General features: G+C 39.4%; 1 protein-coding gene across 1 annotated transcript; it reads left to right on the forward strand.

Moving 5' to 3' along the window:
- The first annotated feature begins 15,298 nt into the window (after positions 1-15,298).
- LOC121402153 lies at positions 15,299-18,064 on the forward strand. The gene is made up of 2 exons (XM_041588251.1): positions 15,299-16,298; positions 17,358-18,064. Exons 1-2 carry the CDS (start codon positions 15,801-15,803, stop codon positions 18,003-18,005), a joined length of 1,146 nt encoding a protein of 381 aa, XP_041444185.1. The 5' UTR covers positions 15,299-15,800; the 3' UTR covers positions 18,006-18,064.

Genomic DNA, 18,064 nt, shown 5'->3' on the forward strand with positions numbered 1-18,064 from the left:
TCCTGCGCTGCAATGTCTGTTTTGTTCATATTCCTCGTGCTGTTGCTCTAAAATAACAAAACACAAGTCTGTATTAGGTATGATAATTTTCCCAGTTTTCCTTCAATTTATAACTTTTGTAATTCTCTTACTCTGCTTCATCTATCCCAGGAGATGGTGACTACAGTTAGGGCAGAGACACATGCTCTGATTCGGGGAGAATTAGTCACCCGTCGATTTAAACACCTTCTTCGCCGACTAATCTTCCGAACTGCCTTTCCGCCAGCTAGAATGTAAATCGCATTTTATTCCCCGCTGCTCTCCCGAGTCCAGACTGTCCCTCCTCTCTTAGCCTCCCTCCCCCCCATCTCCCCATGTCTCGTCTGAGGGCTGTGACGTCAGCAGCTTGGCTGGTGCCCCTTGCAACCAGCAGGAGGAGCAGGAGAGAGAGAGCGCGTAGGGAAGGAAAGGACGAGAACTAAGAGGAGGGAGGGAGTTATGCGAAGACGGAGGTTTATGGATAACAGTTCTCTTCTGTCCGGAAACAAGGAGCTGCCAGCAGTGTCTGCTCCAAAGAAAGCACGTGTCGGGTATTAAGAAGGCACTGGAGTCCAGTAGTATCGTCATCCATCCATTGGCCTGGGCCCCTAAAACCAGGCGGGCCCTAGGCAACTGCCTAGGGTGCCTTGTGGGTAATCCGGCCCTGGCTGTGGGCCAATTAAAAATGGATCGCGGGCTGCAGTTTGGACACCGCTGCTCTAAGCTTAGGAGAGGGAGTTAGGAATTAAAAATAGGATCAGACGGCTAAAGCAGAGTTTCTAAGGGAACCACTAATGCCATCTCTTCATTGGCTGCTAGACTGGAGCGTGGATGAGTTGAGAAGAACTGTAGCCATAAGCCAAAGGAAATTCCCAAGGGGGCTGAGTGAGGTAGAGGAGCAGAAGGAATCCTAAGTGATTAAGGGGATGCTGCAGCCTTTCTGTTAACCTTTGAACAACCAGAGTGGCAGGTATTTAGAGATTTCATAGAGGCTTTTCAATGATTACATTTTTGCGTTTACATGTCCTTTAAAGCTATCTAATGTATCAGCCTTTACAACTGATTCAGTGCTGAGTATGCTATGCCCATAGTTCCACTGTTTATACACCCAAATTCCTGTCGTGAACAGTATGCAAAGCATCTTTTCTGCCTCTTAAGTGTGCATTAAAAACACCCTTTATACATATACATAGATATATATATTGGTCCAACCAGATCGCACTCCATATTTAAAACATAGCTTTTATTAGCTTGTTAAAATGTATCACAAAATGGCATTCTTCACAACATAGTAGCAGCGTCATTTGTATCAAGACACTTATCTGTTAAAAGTCCAGCATAAACGCTATATCCATCCACACTCACGCGACGTTTCGGGACACATCCGTTCCCTTTCTCAAGCGTATGTATCGTGTAGTAGCGTGTAGGACTCCATTGCACACACTTTCTGTGTGATATATATAGATATAATTTATAGATATAGATTTAAAGATTTGTAATACACAGCATTTTATCCTTGATAAAGACCCCAAAGAGGGTCGAAACGTTGGAGACACTGTGAGTTTTTGAATAAACCGTTGAACTTTTTTGAACACGGAGTGCTGGTCCTTTCTGCCATTTTTTCATAGATATAGATATATATATAGATAGATATATCCAGCGTAAAACAGATGTACATCCAGGAAATGCTCTGTACACAGGAGTAAAAAATAGTTTGCACTAAGATTAACCCAACAGATTAGGAGCATTGACTTGCAGTATGTCAGCACTTTGTTTAACTTGAACAGGACATTGGCTATAAAGTACATACAACTGCAATTTAGACACAGAAAACTGCTATGCTCTGTACATGCCACATTCTATACAGTCTTTTGACTGGAAAACTTAATGAAGTCTAGAAAAATAGAAATATTTGCATTTATTTCTCTCTTATTTGGAGCTATAATGATTGTTAAAGGAGACAGCAACATTTAAAAACTCAAGCATGACTAATTGCCACAAGACTGACTTTTTCCTGAGCACGAATTCCAAGGTTTCTCACGGCCTCTTGAAATACTTTATTTTTTGGTTCTAGAGCAAGTCACCTCCGAATATCAATTATTGCCTGGTCTACTTGCCCAAGTTTCTCCAAGGCCTGGCTGCGCCTGAACAATGCTTTCACGTCGCCTCCATCCACCTCCATAGCTAGAAAATAAACAATAGTGAATTAAGGGAAACAATTGCCACTGTAAGAATTATATAACCAACAGTATTTCTGTATTCAATTTACAGTCACAAAAAACAACAACATAGGACCTTAGACATTATACAGTTAATTCATGGCTCAATTATAGCTGGTGACTGGGCTCCTTGGGTTTTCATGTTATTGGACCATGTAGGGGCCAAAGTCTGTATGACCAATATTTGGCTCTGGGGCTAAATGAGTGAAACAGCTCAATTCAACCTCAATGCTGATGTCCTGGAGTGTGTCTATTGGTGGTACCTCTCTATCTCTCTAATAAATATTTGAACCACAAAACAGTTATGGCATGTAATTGAATGAGCGTCTGATCTCAGTCCAGACCAGATCCTTGGGCAGAATGGCTTTTGCTGCTGGCCTGTAATGTAGATGTGAGGTGCAAGGCCAGAGTTTACTGATGGTACGGAAAAAGTGGAGCCTTGTACTGTAATTTCCCTTCTTTAGAAGAGAAGGTGGTTCCATTATTCCCTGAGGCTGACAGAGTTCCTTGGGCAAGTTAGTAAACTGTGTTTATTCGCATATTGCATCCTTAGCTGACTGAGCAGCATATAAATACTGAAAGGCAATAAAAATCAACTCCACAAAGCACATTTTTAAACAAGCTTAGTACAGCTCAAAGCATTATGCATGCAGGATTTGCTGCAATTCTGATTGGCTGTTTATACTCACCTTGCCCTTGACTCATCTCGGTTTGAAGTAAATTTATATGATTTTTTTTTCAATATTTGGGTCCTAGATTCCAAGCAATCCACTTGCAAGGAGTGCTGTATAAATTGTATTTCCTTCACAATACCTAGGGGTAAATTTATCAAAGAGTGAAGTTCCGCCACTAGAGTGAAATTCCGCAGCTCTCCATTCATTTCTATGGGATTTTGAAAGGCGTGTTTATCAATGGGTGAAAGTGAAATTTCACCCTTTGATAAATACGCCTTTAAAAACCCCATAGAAATGAATGGGAAGTGGTGGAATTTCACTCTAGTGGCGGAACTTCACTATTAACTTCACTCTTTGATAAATATACCCCCTAGTGTTACAGGTATAGGACCTGTTATGCAGAATGCTTGAGACCTGAGATTTTTCCAGATAAAGAATTTGGATATTTATACCTTAAATTTACTAAAAAAAAAATGATGAAAGTAAACACAATAGTTTTTTTTTTTTTGGGGGGGGTCTTTTTTTTGTCTTTTTGGGTTTTTTTTGTTAGATTTATAGTTTATTTTAGATCTTAATCCTTAAGATGGCCATAGATGTAGAGATTTTTAAAAGATCAGATCCTCATCGTGAGACCACGATTTTCTCAGAACGATCGTACGAATTTACCATTGACTAAAAATACCAATTTGCCAGGAAAACAAAGGGAGCTGCCTGCTTGGCCCTGCAAACATAGATAGATTGCACTGGGACCGACAAAGATTTTTTGACCTGGCCGATCAATTTCCTGACAGATGTCGGACGAAAAATCGTAAGATGTACGATCGTTCGAATCCCACTAACCGCACGATAATTTCGAGCTTCCCTAAAATCGGTCGTTCGGCAAGAAGAATCGTCGCGTCTATGGGGAGCTTTAGAGAAGTATGTGAAGATACAATATATGTATATGTTGAAAAAAATACAATAAATTAAAAAAAAAAGTAAACACAATAGGATCGTTTGCCACCAATAAGGATTATTAATATCTTAGTTAGACTCTAGTACAAGGTACTGTTTTATTGTTACAGAAAAAAGGGTAAAACTTTTTTTAAAAAAAAATTAGAACTATTTGATTAAAATGGAGTTCATGGGAGATGGCTGTAAGAAAAATACCTGTGCGGCGGGGACGCCTGCCGCATGGTCCTTGGTGCCGGCGCCATGTTGTTTTCTAAGGCGTGCAAGGCGCGCCTGCATGCCTCTTAAAGGCACGCTGGCGTGTTTGCGCCAGCACGTTTTGGCGCACGTTTGGCGCAAATTTTGAAAGGTATTTAAGGGCAATTCAGTGTACAGCCCTTTGCCCGTGATAGAACTTGTTTCTAGTGGTTTCCTGTGCCTTGTGCATCTGATCTGTATCTTGTCTGTTTGATTACCCGTGTTTGACCCAGCCTGTTCCTGACTATTCTGCATTCTGTATCCTGACCCTCGCCTGCCTACGACAACTCTTCCTGCTTAACCCCTTGATTGACAACCCGGTTTGACCCTTGCCTGCCTGACGATTCTGATATCCGCCTGCCTCGACCTTGCCTGTCTGACCATCCTTCTGCCTAATCCTTTTGTACCGTCTCCTTCGGCCCAAAAGACTTTGCTAACAGCCGTGCCCCTTTGCCAGCCAGAACATCTCGCCTTGCACCCCTCGTTAAAGGGATACTGTAATGGGAAAAAACATTTTTTTCAAAATGAATCAGTTAATAGTGCTGCTCCACCCGAATTCTGCACTGAAATCCATTTCTCAAAAGAGCAAACAGATTTTTTTATATTCAATTTTGAAATCTGACATGGGGCTAGACATATTGTCAATTTCCCAGCTGCCCCAACTCATTTGACTTGTGCTCTGATAAACTTCAATCACTCTTTACTGCTGTACTGCAAGTTGGACTGATATCCCCCCCCTCCCTTTTCCCCCCCAGCAGCCAAACAAAAGAACAATGGGAAGGTAACCAGATAACAGCTCCCTAACACAAGATAACATCTGCCTGGTAGATCTAAGAACAACACTCAATAGTAAAAACCCATGTCTCACTGAGACACATTCAGTTACATTGAGAAGGAAAAACAGCAGCCTGCCAGAAAGCATTTCTCTGCTAAAGTGCAGGCACAAGTCACATGACCTGGGGCAGCTGGGAAATTGACAATATGTCTAGCCCCGTGTCAAATTTCAAAATTGAATATAAAAAAATCTGTTCGCTCTTTTGAGAAATGGATTTCAGTGCAGAATTCTGCTGGAGTAGCGATATTAACTGATGCATTTTGAAAAAAACATGTTTTCTGATGACAGGATCCCTTTAAGTCCAGGTGGCACCCAAGTAAGCTGAGGGCTCCTCCCGAAGCCCAATGGTGGTCACACTACTGGTGAAGCCGAGCCGAGACCAGGGTGCTTGGCACCTGTTCTGGTATTGGGTGCCGGTCGTGACAATGGCCTTCCTGTAATTCAGAGCTTTCTGTATAATGAGTTTCCATATAATGTATTTCATACCTGTAACAGGCTAGGGCAACTCATTCCTGGAATATACTATGTTGTTCGTGTTGGTGTGCAGTAACAGTTTTGGCCATGTGTTTATAAAAATATTTAAAACTAGAGGCTGCTGATTTGTTTATTTATTCAATATCATAGGGAGGCTTTGCAACTCCATATAGTAAAGGCCTACAAATCCCAACATCCACCAGAGAGAGGTGAACTCATTAGATAATGTTGGGAATTGCATTTCCCTGCATAACACATACTGCTGTTGCTTTATGTGAATAATCAATATACATGCCAAAACATACACAGGACACAGTATAGGTAATCATAACTCTTGTAACGACTGAGTAAGTACATAATGACATTTTCAATATCATTTATCAAAAGGGCAACCTTCAGCATCCCAGAGATTATGAAACTACTACTCCAGTCATCACTGGGACATATAAAGGATGTCAGTGGAAGGCTAAGAATTGTTGCAGTCTAGAATTTTATTACATTGTAGAAAATAAGTGTGCCCGAATGGTACTCGCTTGTTAGTTGCTGGTGCAGTTCAGGACACGAGTAAAAAGAGATCAGCGTGAATGTCGCATACTTCAGTAGTATCAGTGAATTAAATGACAGCCTCTAAATGTAAAATGTATAGAAAAAAGGTGGGAGAGGGCCCCTTGACTAAGTCACCCATCTCCTATTACCTGTCAGATGAATGCAACCCCTGAAAATAAAGACGTGGGATGCAAAATGTGCCAATTATGACAGCAGATACCTTTCCAGAGATAAGTGAGGAGCTGCACGACCAGCAGGAGCAGGTTCCCTGAATTCCACCTCTTCATCTTCTCACCAGTTCTCTTCTCTGAACATTGTTTGCTGGAGCAGTGGGGTGGGAAGTTGGATACAAAGAAACCACAAGCACCATTATCTTTTGCCTCCATTATCTGTGACAATAAACAGGGAGAAATACCACTCAAGCAAGTGCCTGTTAGTCTTTCTTTTAAAAGAAATCTGCTTTTAAATAGTCTTCTGGGGGCCTTTCTGTAACTGTGCTGCTAGTTACCTAAAACTTTCCAAATCTGGAATCACAGCGCATGGCATGCTGCTATATGTGTGAGTGAAATAACTAATGAAACAAAATGCAGGAGTATACATGTCTCATAGCTACTAAATTAATGCTAGAAAAAGATGATGCATGTGCTTCTTTCACTGCTTTCCAGCTGTTCGCTGAATGATACACACCACACTGGCAATGGATGAGTAATTACTTACCTTTTCAACTTTCAGAGCAGAAACAACCACTGCCACTATAGTATAATGCAGGCCCGGACTGGCAATCTGTGGGTTCTGGCAAATGCCAGAGGGGCTGCTATAAGGTCCCATAGAAAGTCACTATTTAGTGGGCTGGTGGAGGCTGTTTGGGCCTCTGTGTACCTGAAATGCCAGGGCCTATTTTAATTCTCAGTCCGAACCTGGTATAATGTGCCACTTACCTGTACTGGAGAAATCGGTGTAAATCCATTCTGCTTAGGGAGATGCCCTTTAAAAGATCCAGTGAGATGACAGTTCAGTTAGAGAGCTCAAACCAAGGAAATGTTTATTCTCACCATGGCCCTGACCTTATGCCCCATTTTCTCCCACACAAAGCCCAAAAAAAAATCAAAGTCTGTAAAGCCTTGCAGCCCCCGGGAAGGTAATTTATTAAAATGTATTCAAGTAAAGGTTTGAAACTCTCACAGCTTTAATTAAGGAGGAACTGAGCAGTGGGAACGTCACAGGCTGCTTGAATTCCCAGCATTCCCTGTTTTCAGTCAACTTGGACTTGTAAAATCCTTTCACAGCTTCAAAATCAGATTGTAAGCTCTTTGATCCTGTAAACTCAGTCTAATTGCCAAACATCCCCGTGGATGAAACCGCGCTACTAAAATCTCATTCAGTATTCATGTTATTATTCATTTCTTCCCATTCTGTTCCTATATATTTACAAAAAAGTACATTGAAATTGTCTTTGACAATAATACAATACACTTACACTTCATAGCATTTTTCATAAAATGTGTTACAAGGACATGTATTTGTAATCTAATAAATAGATAATGTTGCAGCCAAAGTGCCCTGTTCATACCAGTGAGTGATGTTAATCTCACAGTAAGTCTGGTTTTAAGGAAGTACTAGAGGTATGGGACCTATTATCCAGGATCCTTGGCTTTTACAGATAAGGGATCTTTCTGTAATTTGGATCATTATATCATATGTCTACTAAAAAATGAAATTAAACCCAATAGAATTGTTTTGCCTTTGGTAAGGATTAATTATATCTTAGTTGGAATCAATTACAGGTATGGTATCTGTTATCCGGAAACCCGTTATCCAGAATGTTCTGAATTATGGAAAGCAAACGTAAAAACTAAATTATGGAAAGGTCGTCTCCCATAAACTCTGTTATAATCAAATAATCCAATTTTTTAAAAAATGATTTCCTTTTTCTCTGTAATAATAAAACAGTACCTTGTACTTGATCCCAACTAAGATATAAATAATCCTTATTGGAAGCAAAACCAGCCTATTGGGTTTATTTAATGTTTAAATGATTTTCCAGTAATGAAGATCCAAATTACAGAAAGATCTGTTCACCACAGGTCCAAAGCATTCTGAATAACAGGTCCCATACCTGTACAAGGTTCTGTTTTATTATTAAACAGAAATAGTAATATAAATAAATTTTTTGAAAATTGTAATTATTTTATTAGAATTGAGTCTATGGTAGAAGGCTTTCCCATAATTTGGAGCTGTGTGGATAATGGGGGTTCTGCACAAGGGGACCTATACCTGTATAAGAAACATATCATGGAAAAGTCAAATCACCATAATGTGCCTGATGCAACTTCAGTTTTTCATCGTAGGTTTAGTATATCTTCTTTGGCAAGCACAGACAAAATACTGTAGACCCAGGTTGGTCTATAAGTGACTGCCTATGGATTCTGCATAAGGGGCTAATAGTGCAAAAAGCGCCATAGATAACAATAATTAGACCTAATTTATGTGATTTAGAAGTCCATCAAGTGGGGGTAAGCCTTGAACCTTTAAATTGCTATTGGCCTCAGATGCTTGTTTTTTCTGTTACCAGACAGCAAAAAACAAGAGGTATCCAGGCACTCAAAAATTCCACGAGGACCACAAACAAATCAAAATAAATGTGATCTTTTAAAGGGGTTGTATACCTAAAAAACACTTTTTTCAGTTCAGTTAGTTTCAGACAGTTCACCAAAAATAAAGACTTTTTCCAATGGCTTTCTATTTTCTATGTGTGACCGTTTTTCTAATATTGAAATGTAAAGTGTCATTTTTCATCTTCTAAAGCAGCTCTGGGAAGTGGGGTCACCGACCCTGTAAACTGATCTAAATGGATACATTTAGTTGATACATTTCTTATCTTTGTCCCTGCTGAGCAGAATCTCTGGGTTTCATTACAGACAGCTGTTAGAATTGATACAATAGTTGCTAATACTCCAGAGATGCTGCTCAGAAATGTATTAACTAAATGTTGCAAAATTGTAACAGTTTAGAGTCTGCCCCTGAATTACTGAGCTTCTAGAATCAAACACCAGAGACACGAACATTCAAATTTAAACTTAGATTTTGAAAAAACTGTATAAAATAAATAATGGAAAGTAATTGAAAAAAGTCTTTATTTCTGGGGAACAATCTGAAAACAGTTGAACTGAAAAACATGTTTGGAAGGTGAACAAGCCCTTTAGGGCTAGTCCACAAGAGGAGATTCGGGGAGATTTTGTCTTTTGAGCGACTATCTCCCTGAACTGCCTCAGCGTTTTTCCCCATAGGTCGCAATGAAAAGTCGACTGCGCTAATGCACACGCGGCGATGCGTTTTCAGTGAGGCAACTTCTGGCGACTATAGAAAACGCATCGCCGCGTGTGCATTAGCGCAGGCGACTTTTCATTGCGACCTATGGGGAAAAACGCTGAGGCAGTTCGGGGAGATAGTCTCTCAAAAGACGAGGCGATTAGTCGCCAGGCGACAAAATCTCCCCGAATCTCCTCATGTGGCCTTACCCTTAATGTAACTTTCCATTGTGAAACTTTGAGTGCCTGGATACCCCTTGCTTTTTGTTATCTGGTTTATCCACTCCCCAAGCTGAGGGTCCACGGCCAGTGCACTTGGACCACCTTATCTGCACGGGGAGTGTTTCAAACTTTGTTTCCTGTGCTCCTTTTCTCTTTTTGTATTTTTAACATAATTTACCAGTATAGCAAGAACCTTAAAGCAAAACACCGAACTCTCCAACCTTAAAAAAAGATTAAAAAATTTTAGATAGAAAGAGGTATAATTAATTTATACCAATACCACGCCAATACACTATTGACAAAAAAAGGGGGGGGCTGCTTCCTTGAATATCACCATTCACACCAGGTTAAAACGACACAGGAAATCTGAAATAGAATGCAAAAGGAAGCGCACACATAGAGTAGTATTGTCTCAATTAAGATAAGCAATTAAGCCCCAGAGCCACAGAGTGTTTGAAAATGGTGCCTGGAGAAGCTATATTGCAGAGGATCCACCAGTGTGATATTCTTCAAGATTCCCCCTTTCGGGTATATACTCACAAGATTTCTTGGATTTTTACACATTACTATATGCATCAAAAATCCAAGAAATCTTGTGAGTATATACCCAAAAGGGGGAATCTTGAAGAATATCACACTGGTGGATCCTCTGCAATATAGCTCTCCAGGCACCATTTTCAAACACTCTGTGGCTCTAGGGGCTTAATTGCTTATCTTAATTGAGACAATACTACTCTATGTGTGCGCTTCCTTTTGCTTAAAAAAAGATTGTTTACGTTAATGGAATCAATCATTTAAAACACCAAGAAACCGATAGCAGAATGAATTGACAAATGACTTTGTGGTGTATCTAGTATAGGTAAATCTAAAAACAACTGGACTTGTTGAGTAATCAATGAAGACGTTTCACTACTCATCCGAGCAGCTTCTTCAGTTCAACTGACTGGTGTGGGAAGTTCTCGGCATATAAACTCTTCCACTAATCCAATCACAATAGCACGTTGTAACTCTTCAGAGAGGTGACATCTGCAATTCACAGAGGTGTAGTTACTGTGATAGGATTATCCAATGTGTCATGCAACTCCTAGAGACAGGTGTTACTTGTGAGAGTTACATGAATGGATGTGTGAAGTGTTCTGAAACCACCAGGGTACAAATGTGAGAACAGCATTGTATGTAGTAGACAGGTGGTGTTGAAGGCCCCCACCTCTGTTCAGGGATGGTTTCTCCACCTTGACATGAATCACCTCTTTCACGCCTCGTTCAAACCAGCGGTCTTCTTTATCCAAGATTTGGACCTTGCTATCTTCAAAGGAGTGTCCCTTGTCTTTTAAGTGTAGAAAGACAGCTGAGTTTTGCCCTGTAGAGTTCGCCCTCCTATGCTGAGCCATTCGCTTGGTGAGCAATTGTTTTGTCTCCCCAATGTCTCAGTTTGTCTCAGTGCACTCCTCACTACACTGGACTCTGTATACCACATTGCTTTGGTTTTCTTTAGGGGTTGGATCCTTTGCGTGTATCAGTTTTTGTCTCAGTGTGTTGCTAGTTTTGAAAAACACAGGGATTTTTCACAGGGATGTATTTATCATGTTTCAGGAATCATAAAATGAATTTGTGGAGGGGCCACCAAGGGCTGGGCATTTTAGGGGGCGGCGTGCTGCCCAACCACATCCACAGGTGCAGGAACACTGAGGATGTGCAGGAGATACGATCATCTTTTATATTTCCCGTGTGCCAATCCCCATTGCTCTAATTCCATTGATGAAAATTTGAGTGAATAAAAGGGAGGTGACGGGGGCGATGAAGGACAGTGGGCCTAGGGGTGCCTGCTATGTAAATCCAACCCTGAGCATCAGGAAAGCAACCTTAGGGCAGTCTAGGGTTTAGACTCACCTCCAGTTTGCTGTACATTAAAGTACTGCAGGACTGACAATGCTTATTTCTATAGCCCATTCCTTAGTTTGGCGCTGTAAATAACAACACATTGTTCCTCAAGCAGCTACAACATCTGGGAATAATAGGGAACTGCATCTTCCCTAAAAACATAACACTGCCTGTATTCAGCAGCTCTGTATTGTAGGCTTCTCCTAGTGGGTGCAGGGTGCCAAGAAGCTCTGTACTTTCCACCAGACCTATGGCAGGCCATAAGGACAGGGCTGCCTTGCATGTGATTTTTTCATGCGGTGTGAAATGCAGCAATGCCCCATCCATAAATACAATAAGAATGAGCACTAAGGGACACCATTTTTTGCCCTTTAATGCTCCTATACTTTCAGCAGACCAGAAATAAATGGCCCCTATAGTCATCCCCTCATAACCCTTATTTATCTGAAAGCTGGTAAAAGCTTGAACCTCAATCTCAACTACTATGAAGCTTTTTGTACTGTAACCAATAAATAATAAGTAACACACTGTGTTCTGGTGTATCAGAGCAGCTACAGCTGACACTAGTTTTTACATTATGGCAGAACTAGGAGAATATCTGCAATTTAGTTATACTTAGACTACAACTCCCAGCATCCCATGGCAGTTGCATTCTAGTGGAGTCATGTAATAATTTCTCAGGTCGTCACCCACAGCAACCAATAAGATGTGTTCTTTATAATGTGACCAGTAAACTCTACCATCTGATTGGTTGTTATAGGCGATCAAAATGACTAGACTTGAAGCAGACTTTATGCCTTTCATTATATATCAATTATGTGTTTTCATTTGATCATGAACTGCTGCAACACTCATGGCTTATGATTTCATGAGCCCGACAGTAACAATACCCAGAGATTGGAAACTTTAGATCTGGGCATAAATATATCTTGAAACACCTGCCCATATAATATATTGTACCTCATGTGCTGCGAATACCAATAATACTTTTTGCAGAGGACATGCAGCTGAACAGCCACATAAGGGCAGAGTCATTCATAACAGAACTAAGTACTCTGTGCATGTAACAAATGTGTGTGTGTAGATCTGTCTGTATATGCTTATATCTCCCTATCTGTCTATATACAGTTAACATTCAGGATTCACAATAGTCACTGTATTCTGAAGGTAATTTATTGAAACACAGGGTTGCCCATTGTATCATACAAACAAATCATAAAAAGAAAATCTTCACTACACCTTTTTTTTGCTCACTCACTATATATATATATATATATATATATATATATATATATATATATATATATATATATATATATATATATGTAGTCCCGCAGTACCAGCACTCTGATCATTAAACTGGTTCGTGGTGCACGATCAAATTCAGGATAAATAGAATAAGAATGATCAGCACTCACTATATTGATGTGAAGAAAAATTCGCTTTTTATTATTACATCATAATCCGACGTTTCGGTCCCACCTGGGGACCTTTTTCAAGGATACTGTGTAACTGTGATGTGATCATTAAATACCCACCCCCCATTAGTGAGTTCTTATTCTATATATATATATATATATATATATATATATATATATATAAAATTGCAGAAAGGACCAGCACTCCGTTTTCCAAAAAATTCAATGATTTATTCAAAACTCACAGTGTCTCCAACGTTTCGGCCCTCTTTGGGGCCTTTGTCAAGGATAAAGTGCTGTGTGTTACAAACCTTTAAATGCCCACAAACCCTCCAAAGAGACACCTTAAGATGACATCATTACCAATCAAATAATTCAATTAAACAATTATATCACAGGTGTGAAAACTTTTTTAAAAATCGAGTGAAAGACATATCCGTCATTAAGAAGTATATAAATACATAAATATATAGATATATAAATATATATAAAAAAACCCACCACTAGGTGTCACCTCGATGCCAAGAGTGAAATATCCATGTGTCAAATCCATATAAAATCACTTTAAAAGTTCCAATATTGCTCACTACATTTCCAGATTCAGCAAATACATTGTAACATCATCTGCAAATACTGGAAGCTTCTGATGGCAGATGAGTCCATTTGTAAGAAGTTGCCTAAAAAACCAAAGTTCAGTTTCAGAAGGGGGAGTAACCTTAAGGAAGTACTCAGTCTGTCAGATCCTGTGCAAAAATATCAAAAACCACAAATGCAACATTTTTTGATGCAGCGCCCAGGGGTGTTTAGATGCTCGGGCTGCATTTTATGTGGAGCGCTGATACAGGGAACATTTTTTACTCACCCTCATACCGGGAAGCGTTATGCAGTTAGACAGAGAATGACATGTAATACCACTATGGTGGTTTACATTATTAAATGTCCTTGTGGCCTCATCTATTGTGGCAAAACCACTAGACAATTGAAGGAAAGGATGGCGATGCACAGGTCAAGCATACGGGCTGCATTGGACCCAGATAAAAAAGAGGTGGTTAAAAACAAGAAACAGGACATCGCTCAGCAGCCGGCCAAGCACAGTCCGGCAGCATTTAGGTGTATGCCGATAGAACAGGTGCCCAAGAGAGTGAGAGGGGGTGACTATAATAACATACTTCTAAAACGAGAGGCTTTTTGGATACACGAGTTGGACTGTGTAACACCCAAGGGGTTAAATGGGCAACAAGTGTTCAGCTGTTTCTTAACTTGAGGTAAATTCTTTTCTCAATGTTTTTTAACTTGTGGTGAAATCTTTTCCCAACCAGATGGTTATTATGTATTTACAGCAAATGGCAAGTACAAATGTTTATTGATACAAAAATTGAAACATAAGTAAGACATACATGACAACGATTTTTTATTTGCAGATGATGTTACAATGTATTTGCTGAATCTGGAAATGTAGTGAGCAATAATGGAACTTTTAAAGTGATTTTATATGGATTTGACACATGGATATTTCACTCTTGGCATCGAGGTGACACCTAGTGGTGGGTTTTTTTATATATATTTATATATCTATATATTTATGTATTTATATACTTCTTAATGACGGATATGTCTTTCACTCGATTTTTAAAAAAGTTTTCACACCTGTGATATAATTGTTTAATTGAATTATTTGATTGGTAATGATGTCATCTTAAGGTGTCTCTTTGGAGGGTTTGTGGGCATTTAAAGGTTTGTAACACACAGCACTTTATCCTTGACAAAGGCCCCATAGAGGGACGAAACGTTGGAGACACTGTGAGTTTTGAATAAATCATTGAATTTTTTGGAAAACGGAGTGCTGGTCCTTTCTGCAATTTTATATACCTAATTTTGACCAAGCACCCGGCAAAACGAGATGTGAAGGAGTGCGGGTATCATCTGCGATTTCATTATATATATATATATATATATATATATATATATATATATAAACCACATCTCTGTCACTTGCACTTTATCCTTGATAAAGGCCACAATGAGGGCCGAAACGTTGGAAAGACGAGTGATGTTTGAATAAAACCATTTGGAGTGCTGGTCCAATTTGAACCTTGTATCCTACGCTTTGACCAAGCACCCATCATATGAGTGCAGGTACTTTACAAATCATTATATATATATATATATATATATATATATATATATATATATATATATATATATATATATATATATATATATATATATATATCAAATCGAAGGAATTGAGATATATATATATATATATATATATATATATATATATATATATATATATATATATATATATATATATATATATATATATAGATAGATATATACACTCTCAAATGAACCAGCAACACAGGGATATTATATATATATATATATATATATATATATATATATATATATATATATATATATATATATATATATATATATATATATATATGTTTAAATTAAATCAGGAAAGAGATCCTACAATTCGAGTCCTCACACATCCCTATTATAACTGCGGATAAAGACAATGACTGGCTTAAACGCCTACATGACCAAGTGACCCAATATAAGCAGGAAATACTTGCCTTTAAGCGATCGAAGTTTATGCGAGTCTCTCAAGATTATAAAGATAATAGCGTCTACAGATGGCGTCATGGGGGCAGGTTTAACACGCAGAGGCGGAGACCACCGCTACGTAAAGCACGCAGGCCACCTGGGTATGTTTCAAGCAGCGGGGAATCGGAGGAGGACGCTGAAGCGTCTACCCGTGCGGAAGCGAATCTTTTTTTAGGCACGGAGGCAACGCCAACGACCGCACCAGAAGCAAGCACCGCCGCAGTGGACGCAAACACAACAGGAGGAAGAATCCGGGGGCGACCCCCTCGTTATGGCGGACGGGGAACCAGGAGCAAGCAGTAATCAATCTGTCTAGCTATCAGCTGACAGATATAGAGGCAAGTGTACTCCAAAGGGGCTTATCTTTTGTTCCGACTGCTCGCACACATGCTTTCTCAATGTCTGTTGATAATTACAAGTTCACTCGCTCTCTACGCTTGAGAGAACATTTTGGCCCTAAACAAAAATTACAAGCTTCGGAACCCAATGACGAATTGTTAAATTATAAACTGCGTAGCAATTTTGACCCCACTACAAACAATACTTCCCTTAAGACTTTTTCCAGGATGCTTAATGGAGCCACAAGTGATATTATGGGTCAAATACACACAAGAGGAAATTTAAATAAAGATGAAAGGGCGGCTCTTGAACGGTTGAAGAACAATTCATCTATTATTATTAAGCCAGCCGATAAAGGGGGAGCCGTAGTAATATTAGACTATGTGTACTATCAAACTGAGATCTATTGCCAACTATCCAACAGCATGTGTTATCAGAAATTGACTTTTGATCCTACTTTAAAATTTCAGGACGAACTACGCATAATATTGAATGAAGCAGTGTTACATGGATGGATAACGCAGGATCTGATGAACTTTCTATATGTCAAGGACCCGGTAAGACCTGCATTATATACCATACCTAAGGTTCATAAAAATTTGTCACATCCACCGGGAAGGCCTATAATATCCGCAAGGGGGTCATTAACTGAACAGGTGGCTGTATATGTTGATACATTGTTACAACCATTGGTGCGGGCAACTAGCACATACTTACAGGACACTAACGATTTTATAAGAGTAATTGGCAGTATAAACCATGCTCAAAGCAATTTCTTTTTTGTAACCATGGACGTAAATAGTTTATATACGATAATACCCCATGAGGAGGGATTGGAAGCTGTCAGAGAGTTAATGTCCAATAATGACAAATACACTGGTCCCCCCACAGAGTTTGTATTATTATTACTGCATTTTATATTATACAAAAATTACTTTAAATTTGAGACAAAATACTATCTGCAAACATCTGGGACGGCCATGGGGTCTAATGTGGCCCCTACATATGCAAATGCGTTCATGTACGCTTATGAAACACGATATATTTTGAGTAACCCTACATTTCGCAAATACGGTGGATATTACAGGCGTTACATCGACGACTTATTCTTTTTATGGTTTGGGCCTGAAGATGAACTGTTAAAATTCTATGAACAGTTGAACTCTATTTGCAGCACTGTCCGTTTCACAATGCACCACAATCCGGAGACTATTAACTTTCTGGACGTTACAACTTATAAACATAATGGTCAATTACATACCAAGATTTTTAGAAAACCGACAGACAAAAATACAATACTACACTTCCAGAGCAGTCATCCTAGCCATTTGCTGCGATCTCTCCCAAAGTCGCAGATGTTGCGAGCTGTACGTATCACCAGTGAGGTGACTGAGAGACAAAAAGCAATTGCAAACATGGCGAGGGACTTCCTGGAAAGAGGGTATCCTTCATCATTAATTAATGAGGTACAGATGTGGGCATTATCTTTAGATAGGCTCTCAGTGTTACAGAATAAAGGACAACAGAAAGATTCCAGTAAGGATAAGAGAGACAAGCTATTCTATATGACTACATATGGTCCACACACACCATTAATTAAGCAATCTGTTTTGCAGAATTGGCCGATTGTTGAAACAGACCCAGAACTGAGCAAACTGGTAAGTGACGGCTTTACCTTTGGTTACAAGCGTAACAGAAATTTGAAAGAATTATTCACACAAGCAGATCCTGTCACTAAATATACCAGTGCTTCTAGAACTATGATGATCAAAACTGGAGTTTTCAGATGTGGTAACTGTACAATGTGCAGTACACTTATAACGGGCAGTCAATTCTTTCATCCTTACACGGGCAAAGCGTACAAAGTCAAGCATCGATTAACATGTACATCTAAAAATGTAGTATATATCATCAAATGCCCATGTGGCTTACTGTACTGCGGAAAAACTTGTAGACCATTAAAGGAACGCATCAGCATGCATCGATCATCAATTAGGGCAGCTCTGGAACCAAAGCCCAAACAGGATAACACAAAACAAGATATTTCGAAGCAACCAGTGGCACAACACTGGCTGCAGGCTAAACATCCGATTGCATCCTTTAAGTGTATGCCCATTGACTTCATTCCAACACCGCCAAGAGGTGGGGATGTGGATCGTCTCCTGCTACAGAGGGAGGCCTTTTGGACTCAAGAATTGGACAGTGTGACTCCTAAAGGGTTAAATACTCACCTGCAATATAGTAGCTTTTTACCATTAAGATGAGCTAATAGTATTCATAAGTGAAGTTTTACAGGCAACTTAATTGTTAACTAATGTCTTAA

The sequence above is a fragment of the Xenopus laevis genome, chromosome 3S (genome assembly GCF_017654675.1).
Source record: "Xenopus laevis strain J_2021 chromosome 3S, Xenopus_laevis_v10.1, whole genome shotgun sequence".
Lineage (NCBI taxonomy): Eukaryota > Metazoa > Chordata > Amphibia > Anura > Pipidae > Xenopus > Xenopus laevis.